The 12362-nt window shown below is 37.1% G+C and overlaps 1 protein-coding gene across 2 annotated transcripts in view; it reads left to right on the top strand.

Annotated features, from left to right (window-relative positions):
* Window positions 1-11029, top strand: part of WDR72 (WD repeat domain 72) — a 208855-nt gene extending 197826 nt beyond the window's left edge. For both annotated transcript variants that reach the window (XM_059372862.1, XM_059372863.1), the window contains exons 19-20: window positions 4161-4265; window positions 9684-11029. In XM_059372862.1, the coding sequence (XP_059228845.1) occupies window positions 4161-4265; window positions 9684-9739 (161 nt within the window). In that variant the 3' untranslated portion in view covers window positions 9740-11029. The remainder of the gene's footprint in view (window positions 1-4160; window positions 4266-9683) is intronic.
* Window positions 11030-12362: the final 1333 nt, after the last annotated feature.

Raw genomic sequence — 12362 nt, 5'->3', positions numbered from 1 at the left:
AACCTTACAAAGTACATAGACTTTTCTATCTAATTATTAAAGATATTACAAAGATATTTAGAACACTGGCCCTTCCGTTGTCAATATTTTAAAGTGTGCGATGAGTAAATGGAATAGCCTTACATCTGTAAAACTGTCAAGAAGAGTTTGTCTTTTTTGTCCCTCATCCTCCAAATGTGGACTATTTCAGAATCCATTACAGAGGAAATAAACAGTTGATTTTAAGTTAAGGATGACCCTAACAATCATTTGCACTATATTGATGTCAGAAGTATCTCTCTGCCAAGCTTTAAAATGCATCTTCAAAAACTACTGGAAATATCCAAGAACTTTAGTGATGAGCTACAAATGGACTTTGGTATTGATAAATAAAAGTCAATATGTATAGTGAAAGAACAACTTACTGTGATAAATGGGCCCACCATCAGTAAAGATCAAATTATTGACTATTTAGGGCAAGGAAAAACCTGTCTATAGCGAACTTCTACAGGTGAGAAGAATTAGCCACAACAGCAATTTAGGAAAAGCTCAAAGAGACACGTTAAGAGAATTCATTAAAAATGCATACAAAAGTAGGCAGCAGCATTCTGTTAAATACATTTGTGGCACTAGGCTCATGCATTTTTTTGACCATGTCTGACTTCACACATTTTTTTCTCTTGCCTTGAATAAGCTCCCTTCAGGCTACCCATTTTCCTTTTTGGGAAGATCTAATTGAAAATTCACTTCCCAATCTCCCTATTACAGGAGAATTACTTCTGCATTCCTAAAAACTATGTCACTCTTGGAATATTGTTTCTAATGCTCCTACTACTTTTCATTAGATGAACCTCAACTAGATGACAAGTTGTATGAGGGCACATTAAAAGCGCCTTGTGGAGCATAACAAATAGCATGGAGGACATGGAGAGTTAGAGAGGAGAAGGGAGTTTGGGGAAACTGGAAGGGGAGGTGAACCATGAGAGACTATGGACTCTGAAAAACAATCTGAGGGTTTTGAAGGGGCGGGGGGGGGGGAGGTTGGGGTACCAGGTGGTGGGTATTATAGAGGGCACGGATTGCATGGAGCACTGGGTGTGGTGAAAAAATAATGAATACTGTTACGCTGAAAATAAAAAATAAATTTTTTTAAAAAGCGCCTTTAATGTTTTTACCCCAACATAGCCTAGCACAGAGCTCTACACATAATAAACACTAAATCAATATTTGTTGATTTCATTGCTTTTGAAATGATTTATTAGAGAAACTTTGGTCACACATCATGTCTGAGTTTAATGATGAAATATCACAGAAAACACCCAAAAGAACAATTGCAAAGATTAGCTTATCAAAAAAAAAAAAAAGAAAGAAAGAAAGAAAGAAAAGAAAAGAAAAGTGGAATGGCAATAATTAACCTCTCCGATGTTGGCTGTTCCCAATTGACAGAGGTAGGTATTTCTTTTATAGTAAATTTAACCAAATACTCTATAAATTAGCCAGTAAAAATGACAACTCTTGTACCATTGCAAATTTGGAAGCTAAAATGTAGGTAAGCAAACTATCTGAAGGTTAATCCTTTCTGCTCTCCTACGCCCTCACAAATGACACCCTCCAGAATCTGAGGTAGACATAAAAAGAGCCACATGGTACCTACCAGTGTGGGTCTAGTGAAGCTCATTGAGCAACTATAGCTAACTTTCTGAGTTTCTTGCAAGGCTTAGGATGTCAGTTCATCCTGGGAACCCTTTTTTTTTGGCACTGGAAATTGATACAGGCATTTACTTTGTTGTTCTAATGCCATGCTCTCTTCCTTCTTGAGGGCCCTGTGTCTAGGACAGGGTCTTGCTGGAAGAACAAGTAAATGAACGAGTGGCTGAAAGTTATAAGTGATAAAAGAACAATGTATGGGATGATAAGGGCAATGTATCTGCCCAAATAAACACAGGTGCTAACTCACTGGCTGTTAATAATAGATTCAGCTGTATGCTTCATTCCTTATGATAAATATCAATGTAAATATTTCAGAAAATTAATAAGATATAAAGAAATAAAAACATTATTAACACAGTCCGGTAAATCTTGACAGTATAATAGTTTTCTGCAACTTTGGTATATTTAGTTATCCACCTCAATGTGTTACAAAAATCAATGGATTCCAAAATAATCTGTAAGTATGATCTAAACTGAGGAAAATTAAATTAAAGGCAGCTACACCAATAACTACTTAGGCCATATGTGTCTCTCCTCCAAATTAGAAACTAACCCGCACCACCATTTTTACAAATAGACATCCTTTGTCTCAAGTGGGCCTAACCAAGGAACTGATGGGATCTAGTTGAAGATCATTCAAAGCACATATCCTCTCAGATCAGGAGGACATCTAGCAGGATACCTCTGCTTCATTCACTTGTTCACTCATTCATTCCACAAGTCCTTTAAGAATACCTCCTCAGGCCTAGGGCAGACAAATGCATAAAGCAGACATGGTACCTACTTCCTTTTTGGGGGGAAAATTTAAATGACAGCATTTCATATATTTTTCCCATGTTTTGTTCTCAAAACATTTCAGAGAAGTGAATTCAAACTCAATGCACACACTTTCACAGAACAGAGGAGAACTATTCATGTTCTGAGAAAACTGCTGAAGCTTAAGAGAATATTTGGACTGGAATTATGTTACTAGTCTCCTTTAAAGTGTGTATATATTGGGCGCCTGGGTGGCTCAGTGGGTTAAGCCACTGCCTTCGGCTCAGGTCATGATCTCAGGGTCCTCTCTTCTCAGCAGGGAGCCTGCTTCCCTCTCTCTCTCTGCCTGCCTCTCCATCTACTTGTGATTTCTCTCTGTCAAATAAATGAATGAAATCTTTAAAAAATAAATAAATAAAATAAAGTGTGTATATTGTGGGCTTCAGGTCACGCTCACCAATGCTTTACACACTCCATGAAAATACGCTGAGGAATGTGAGAAGTGCGAGTTCTGCTCACGCTGCTTTGGATCTTGGGTGGCATTCCTTTGTGTCACTTACCGAGTATGTATGAAGTGACAAAGCCCCCAGCCTTTGCTCCATCATTTCCTAATGGGTGTTTAGGAACAGTGGCCAGACCTACTCCCCTGTGCCAACAAACATATCATTTCGTGTACGGCTTATATATTTTCTTGTTTGCATTTATGGCCTATAAATAATATGTTGTGTGTGTTATCAAGACCTGAAGAGACAGTAGTAGTGTTTACTGCAGCAATTCGCAATAGATAAAATTAGCAGTAGTCAATAATACACATATTTATGTAGTTTGGCTTCAGACAAGTATGATGTAATTTATGTTATTGTGGTCTTGCTTTGTTTTGTTATTCACTTAGTTTTTTTTCATGAAGACAATGTTCACTTTTCCCAACAAGTGATTCCTTGAATGAACAGAATATGGAAATATGTTGCTTACGGAGATAATTGAGACCAAGAATTACAACTTTTGCAAAAATGTGGAACTTGAGTCTCTTTCTCTAACGGAGCTAGAAGTGTTATGTGCTTACAGGAAATTGCAGATTTCTGTGCTCATTCCCGTTTCTGTTCGTAATTCCTACTCAGAAGATGATGACAAATTATCTGAGGTCACCATTCAAAACACTGGCCCTACTTATTAATCATTTGCCAACTATTTATTTTCTATCTTAAATTTTATTTACATAGGGCTTTTATTTTTTTTTTTCTTTTTGACATTTGGAGTTTCTCATTGGATGAAAAAGAAACAAAATGCATTTAAGTATCCATCAGCTGTGATTTGTGTGACAAAATGAACCACCGCATCCATGCAGAGCTGCTCTAACTGACCAGCCCCATGTTCTTCCGTCTGTGTCCTATGGCTGCTAACTGATGATATTGTTTTAGATTTATGCATTAAAAATACGATTTCTACTTCGGAGGGATTGCTTTGTTACTTTGTAGCTTTTAAGCTGATGCCATGAACTTATTTTTCTTGTAAGATAAAGTCTCATCTATAGATTTTTCAACTAATTACATGTCTGCCAATACATACTTAGAGGATACATTTTATTTCAACTTATTATTTGTGTTTACATAGTGTGTCCCTGGAAATATCTATGGAACTGAAAGGAAATATTTTAATGGTGTTTATTACTACTTTTTCATTGCTCTCTCTTTTCTTTCTCTCTCTCTTTTTAATAGCTCCAGTCAGTCCGGTCAAGCATGACAGCAACTCAAACTCGGCAAACTTCCAAGACACTGAGGACATGCCTGACAGATGCGTCTTGGAAGAGTCTGAGAGTCCAGGTGAAAGCCATTTAAAAATAGTCAAGTATAAAATGATAAATTTGACACAGCTTTGGGGTCCTTGGAAGGGGTGGCGGGGAGGACATTGTAATGCTGTTTTCTCGTAGCAGCTGTGCTGTCAAATTAATGGTCACCTCCAGGGGTCACGGTGTGGAGCTGTTACCTTTGCCTCTTTCATCAAGGATTCAGTTGGAGGAAGTACAAAGGCTTTATGACTGAGAAGGGAAGCTGACACTATTAGTTCATTATCATCAATTTTAGGCTAAACTGGTTAATAGAGGCCGAGATTGAAAACTGGAGAAATGGCAGCATTTTAAATATTTCAAGTAATGGGATGGAGCGGAAGTGCAGAGTTAAGAGAGTCTCAGATGATAGCCGTCATTACAGTCTACTCACCTGTCTGAATACAGCTCGCTAACGGGACCAAGGGGTTTTAGCATAGCAGTAATGGACTCTGGATGGATCAACTGTTGAGAACCAACAAAACAAAAGAAAGTAACAACCCTTCCTCATGCCATCAAATTTACCCACGTCCCAAGTTACTTAGGTTTGTATTTTCTTTGTAGAAGGAATAGACAGAAATGTAGCAGAAGGATAGAGCCAGAAGCCCTTAAGCATGGATTTTTGTTTCTGTTTGTGGCTTGTTTCAAAACATGCCTAGTCTTTAACAACTAATTAATCAAAAGAAAAAAAAAAAAGTCCTGTGGAAGTCGAATGAGGTTCCCAGATCACTACAAAGCCCTAAGGTACTAGAAGGTACCTTATTACCATGAGTGAAAGGGTTAACTCTTTCCTCCCACCGTACGTTTTCCCTTCCTGTTTTCTCCAGCTGCTGTGTACCCCCGACCCTCTTGCATCTTTGTGTGCTGATCCTTGTATCAGATTTTTGATTCATCCTCTCTGTGGCCTGTCAGCTTAGTTAAGAGATTTCCAAATCTTGTAGCCTTCGCTGACAGGGGGCAGCTGCAAACAGTCCCCTGATCCTTCCCCGAGGAGAGGTACTGAGATTTAATTTTCAGTGAAAGGTGCAGCCTGCAATCTATGTCAGGTCCCCTAAGTCATCTCGGAACCCCAATAGGCCCGGTGGCGATGGCATTGTATTTCAGTTCCCTCCACTAAGCCAAGATTCATCAAAAGATGTACTGCTGCCGTGTGTCTGTTCGGAAGCGCACTTCTGCCTCAGCATCCCGTGGACCTGAGAAATGGCATCTTTCTCGCCCACAGAAATTTTTAATCAGAAACTGAACCCCACCTCCTGCCATAATATCTAAAACACAAATGTAGGTTAGTCCCACTCCGAAAGGGAGAGGCCGGTGGTAGCGTTAAATGTCTATCAGACTATTTTAAAATTGCTTTTAGTTTTGACAAAAATTACCTAATTTTGACTACGTTTTTAAACTGTCTTCATATTCCATATCAACCCGAGGCAGTTAAATCCCTGAGCCAAGTTTTCACCTAAGTGTTCATTGTTTTTGGCAAGAATAGATTGGCTTTATGTCATCTCAAAAGTAGAAAAGATTTCAGGCCTCCCTCTGTATGAGTGGAATTGTAAAATTCAAATATTGCATAGCTTATCTGACATAAACAAAAGGATATATCATAACAAAGATTAATTAGAAAAGATTGGTACTGATAAAGGATCTTAACTTAAAAAGTGAGTACTGTTCTATACATCGGACATCATTAAACTGGTAATAAAGAATGAATTACTCTGGCTTTTTCCTCTGTCCATTCCTGCATTTTAAGACATCTTGCCTTATAGGCCTAGAAACCTCTGGAGAGTTCACTACTGGTCTCACTGCCTTCCACTGAGAATTTGTGGCTTGGTTGTCATGGAGACATCGTATTTCTCCAAGAATTGCTCATATTGATCCGTGGCCAGGCGTAAATGGCCAAGCGAGTGTGAGGAATAAAGGGGGCTGGGCAGTCCTATAAAATGACCAGGGCTTGTGGGTTGGAAATAAGCTCATAGCAAACACTTAGGTAAAAAGAAAGAAGCAGTTTTATTTTGTTTCAGGATTTCTTTCTGCACTTTGGGCCATTGTCTTCTTTCACTATGAACTGAAAGAAACTTGTTAGTCACTTGTCATGTCAGATCTTTGGTGCTTGTCCTGACACAGCTGTCAGCCTTCCAGCTCTGTGCAGTTCAGGGACACACAACAAAGAGGCAATGACATGAATTATTTATTGCTCCTTATGTGGATAAAATTCTGTGATAAGAAATTAAGACACTTCTGACAGAGGTGCTTGTTTAGTAAGAAAGATTTTGATGAGAGAGTGCATTTCCTTGAAGTATGAGCATTTGAGAAGGAAAATTCTTAGAACATGAAGGAAGAAGGTATGTGAAATTGGTGGCGTGGAGGGACTTTTCTGCACCGTGAAAATATGATTGTCCACTTCTCAGTGTCCAAAAATGAACTAAAAAAATACCAAGCCATTCAAGGGGGGGGGGGGCTCCAAAACTATAAACATTACTTTGGTGGTTGAGTTCCCTGTTTACCAGGTGTGAGTGGGGCTCCTCTGGGAAGCACATTTAACCACCTTCGTTAGAAGAGAAGGCAAATTTGGGGCTTCTAAGGGACAAGCTTTGGGAAGGTGTTGTCAGACCAATAGAGGTACTTCACTAGCTAAGCTTGTGATTGCATTGGTGTATTTGTTATTCCTTATATGGAGAGGAGTACATTGTTCTTACCATTTTCACCTGGCATATTATCGCTCACTTAAAAGTCCTTTTTAATATTTTCATGTCCACGAAAAATCCCCCATTACAAAGCTGAACGTAGTCAGTCTTCTAGCTTTAATGGATATTGACCTTACATGGTTTTATCTATGCAACTCTAAATGACTAATATATTTATTACATCACTTTTAAAGAAAAAACTAGTTGTTCAAATGGCATATGGAAAATGAAAACAAAAAATCATTTTCCCATCCAAGCACAGTTGAGGAATATTGCCTCATATATTGTTCTTTCCAAATAAAATCTTTTCTTTGCAAATCCCCTGAACATCATTTTCCTTTGCCCTTAGAGTTTCGTATCGTGGATACCAATTCCTTTCCATATGCAGAGAGCAAAGGGATGTTGAAGCACAGAAAAACTTTAATAGTTTACTTCTTTAAAGGGGAAGTTAAAGTTTTCTAAACATTGATGCAACATTTGAAAATGTCATTAATGAAATCAAATTTTTAAAGTTTATACACAAAATCAGATTGACTTTAAGCATTGATTATCTTTGAATGCAATGGGTTTTAAAGTCAGTCTGCAGATTGTTTATTTTTTCATTGACATCACTTCTCCAGCACTGAATTGACGAGGATGACCCATGTGTAAATGGGCCGTAGTGTGCATATAGGTCACAATTTAGAGGACTGGTGGAGTGGTTGTTCACCTGGTCTCTAGAGCACTCTACCTATTCATCATGCCATTGTGATCTCTTTATTGGCTCAAGCTGTATACCCAGGTGAGTGCCTGCAGTCCATTAAGGTTGGCAAAGCAACTTTAGACCAGAGCATTCTTGTTACTCTGACCCTGCTAGTGAACCTGGAGGTCTTGTCTGATAGGTTAAGGTCTCCCTCAGCAGTGTCTTTTCTCTGGAATAATTCATTAGAAAAGAGTTTTGACTCACAGGTGAATCCCAGATTGAAGTTTCTGGCTTAGCTTCTGTGAAGTCTGCTTACTTCTTCACTGGCATTTATACATCCCCAAAACCTGTGGGAATAACTTTGATGTCTAGTAATAGAAGCACCGAGACAACATTGTGAACTTACAGCTCCCCTTTTTCAGATTTTAGGGCCATTAGGCTTTCTTTCTTTGGTTCTTTCAAGCCTCATCACTTCTGAATCTGAAAGATGCTATCACAAAAATAGTTTAGTGCAGTCTTTTGCTGGTTAACTTCTTGTTAACTGCTTCATGCACAGTGAATAAAGCTCAATTCCTATTTTCCCAAATCATAAAAAGTATTCCTTTTCCCCCATCTTTGCACTCACGATGATAAAAAATTTAGTGTGACATTCACAATTTTTAGCTAACTGTTAATGAGAGACCTTGGGCTTTTATCACCTTATTGGCTTGGAAAATTAAGAATTTTACTTCCTAGTGCACTAGGGACAGTGCATTTAAACATAGCTTTGGCTGAAAATAGTAGTGACAAGAAAGAGTTTGAAAGTACAAAAAAAAAAAGGCATTCAGTAGCATTTTCACATCATTCTGAAGTAGTTTATAATCAGTATGCATTCTGCCATTAATAGAACATTTTAGTGGTTTTTATATAGCACGTTATGTGTATAGATCTATATACATCATTGTCAATCAATATTGCATTTGCATGAATCTGATGAACAAAACTAGATTTCTCATAGTTTCCACGGGATGTACTACATTGCAAAAAAGCCAAGGTGGAGTTTTTCTTTTTTTCTTTTACTATTCTAGCTCATGAATCAACAGCAAAAATCAGGTAACAGAAAGTAGGACAGATTCAGGACTAGAGTGTTGGAGATGGCTGATGATGATGCATGAAGCAGAAAAAATGTGGAATGTGTGAGCAGCCCGTCAATCATAGCTATCGAGAACACACTTCTTCTTAGGGTTAGTGCTAAAAAAAAAAAATGTCCTGGAAGGAGTAAGGACAATTTCTGTAGTAAAAACACATAAACCCTTTCTTCTATTTAACAATATCAACATTCTTAAAAAGTTGCCCATATGGAAAAATATAAGCATCAACCTAATAATTTTTAAAACATGTAAAATTCTAGGCTTATACACACACACATATGTTTAAGTAAAACAGATACCCAGCTTTTTGAGTCTTTGCCAGTAGGAGTGGGAGTTACCATGCATGGTCATGTTATTAATATAAATGTATTTAGAAATAGTTTGCTCAGGCACAGTTCTCCAGTATGTTTCACAGTCAAAGTAATTCAAATCAAGTGATATTTTTTAGCCTACATTAACAATCATTCAAGTAGTCTGAGAAATAAATGCTTTTCTGATTCTATAATTCGAACCATTTTCCAACTAACATTTATAACATTTGATCCTAAAATTGCAGTTGTGGGTTTCTCTGAGCAACTGAGATATTTGAAATTTATTCATTTCTAGCCCAAATCACCTTGTTGAAAACTTTCATCTTTGTTGGCCATTAAAAGAAAAAACAACCTATATTCATAATGTATGCAATTAAAATATATTTACCTGAAGCCTAGTTTATAAGAATATTTTTATTGTCTTAACATGTTGTATTTCAGGATAGAAAAGAAATCTAGAAATCCTAGGTAGTTCTCTCCTGCCTTCATCTCTTTTCTCAGTCCTTCCCTTCATCCTTCCCTCTCTGTTTTCATTCCTCTCTCGCTTTCTTCCTCCTTCCCTCTTTCTTTCTTCTTTATTTCACCATATAACCTGATAATCTATTTCCTTTCTAGGTAAGCCAAGGCATCATTCATGGATAGCAAAGGTGTGCTCCTGCAAGCTGTGCTGAATGGAATCTTATCTATAGGAATTGGACTTGGACAAATGATGAAACCTAAACATGCCATTTGTTTATTGTTGTATAAAAACTGTGCTGTTATCAGTCAAGTTACTAGATTGTAAGTAGATTTGCTAATACTTCGGAAAGAGTGGTTTGAAAATGTAATTACTGACCGAAAATATCTGAATTGATCTAATTTTAGAAAATCATTGTTGCAATCACCTTGTATTCCTGATTCTTACTTTCCTTTAAAATTTACAACAAGGAATGCTAGGCTGCAGACACAAATTTAATGCTGTCTTAGATTTTCTTCCATCTTTTCAGTTGGTTCATTATAGGAGCAATGTTAAAACCACATTGCTTTTAAATATTGTAACATATAGCCCTTCCAAATTTAATGCTGCTTCAGTGTATTTAATCTAAAACTTTACCAGATTTATTCGATTTGTTAGGTTAGGGCATTTTGTTTTAGTATATGCTTTAATATGGATTAGTCACCCTGCAGTAAATCTCATCAAAGCATGAAATGTTGTCAACAAATAGCCAGGTCCATTGAGTCATCAATTAGCCCAAATAAGTGATAGACAGTATAACAGGGACCAATTTTGTGAGGTCAGACTCATTTGGACTCCTAATGATATAGAAGCTAATGTCTTTGTTGATCTTGTTAGCCATACATATGTGAACTATGTATTTACTTAGAGCACATAGCTGTTGATCCATATTAAGTATAAACTCCTGCAGTTCCTTCCCCAGAAAGTAATCTGACTGGCAGGAATTCTTAAACTAAAATATGCAAAGCAATATGAATAGGAACAAAGCGCTCATCTACTAAGCCCCTTAGTGAGTGATTTATTCATTGTGACCTACGTTGTATAATTCCTGGATTTACAGAAGATCATCAAAAGATTATTAGTGTGCCTATGGACACAAATATTGCCTAATTCATAAAAAATGGAAATGAACTGTTAAATATATGATCTATCTATCTATCTAATAGGGAAGTGCTAATCACGTCAATCTAACAAACATATTTGAGGACAGTAGCATCAGGTTGCTGGGTTGCGGTGGGGAGATTAGAGAAGTATACGTTGGAATAGCATGGTCTCCACCTTTAAGGAACTTATAATTAATGACTGACCTGGATGAATATATCAGGACATAGACACCCAGTGAGTGTGACTCCTTTAAAGCAGACATAAATCTGTGTTCTTTTTGTCCCCCCTAAAATATGATGTCATTGCTTGAAAATACTTTTGAGTTGTACTTCACAAAGTAAAATATTGTCAAAATGAATAATCATGGAAAATTGTCATCTTTTGAAAATCATCATATATAACTCCCCTCCCTCCCACCCACATACACACACATTGGAAATAGTCCAGAGCTACTTAGAACAAGTTTCAGAATAAAGGAAGGTAGCAGGGTAAGCAATGGAAAACATTTTCTTACATGCTGGTGTATAGGTTCTGAAGCCCATCGCAAGAAGGAATACCAAGAACATTTTTGATGATGGCAATATCAAATATGTACATATTCTCTCAAGAGGGCAATTTTAATAGTTAAAACTTATTTGGATGTTCAAGTTCTGGTATACTTATTAAAAAATAAGCTTCTCTGTTTTTATAGCGGGGCTCTATTATTCCCTTTTCAGTGAAGATTAAAAATAAGTTTAAACAGTTGCCATATTTAGCATTTCCCAGGTCTAAGGAAACCAATATTGAATCCTTGATAAATATTTTATGATGTCACCAGATATAGGAAATTAGAACTGGCATAACCCTGACATTACTAAATGAGATTTTTAAGATTTGTTTTTTGGCATCACATTGTGCAATTGCTAAAGTTTAATAATTCATATTAAATGACTAATTATAATCTTCTTTTATCAATATGAATTCTGGAGGTCAGCACCATTAACTATTAAAATTTTTAATTCTTAAAATTAGAGTTTTAGAGAAAGACATTTAAATCACATTCTCAAATACCCATGTGCAAATGTAGACAAATCTGCTGGTCTGTTCTTGATATTGACTAATGTTCAGCATGTTTCAGCAATGTCTCTTGTCAGGAGAACTTAAAAAGCAAGTTGCCACCCAGTTACCTGGCTCAACGACATGGTGACCCTAACCTCTTGGTACTACAGCTAAACACCCAAAACTGCGGCTTCTTGAATAGTATTTATCCTTTCTTGGCCTAGCCTTAGGTAATAAGTGGAGTGATTTTCTTAGCAAGCAGCTCATTTGTTTGTATCCAGAGTCTTCCTTGCTGTTCTAATAAATAACTCATTTAAAAAATCGTCTTGTGTCCTCTTTTGGCATTAACCTTGGTGACATTTTTGATTATCTATTTTTCTCCCCAAGGAATGTCATATTTTCAAATTTGCAAGTAGGGATTCGGTTACTCACTGTGGAGTTTTATACTGGCTGTATTGCTGAGGAAAGACTCTGGAAAGAATGTGAAGTTAAAGGCCAAGCCCTCGCCACCCAGTTCTGATAGCGCAGCTAGAGCTCCCACCCAGGGCTTGGGCAAAGACACTCTACAGGATGGTTTATGGAAAGCAGTTTGAACACTGTAAAGCACTTCAAATATAAGGTAAAATTTATAATATTATAAACACACCAATAAGCAA

This window comes from Mustela nigripes, chromosome 13 (assembly GCF_022355385.1).
Source record: "Mustela nigripes isolate SB6536 chromosome 13, MUSNIG.SB6536, whole genome shotgun sequence".
Classification (NCBI taxonomy): Eukaryota; Metazoa; Chordata; class Mammalia; order Carnivora; family Mustelidae; genus Mustela; species Mustela nigripes.
The sequence above is the reverse complement of the archived record's forward strand: the minus strand, read 5'-3'. Positions and strand labels throughout refer to the sequence as shown.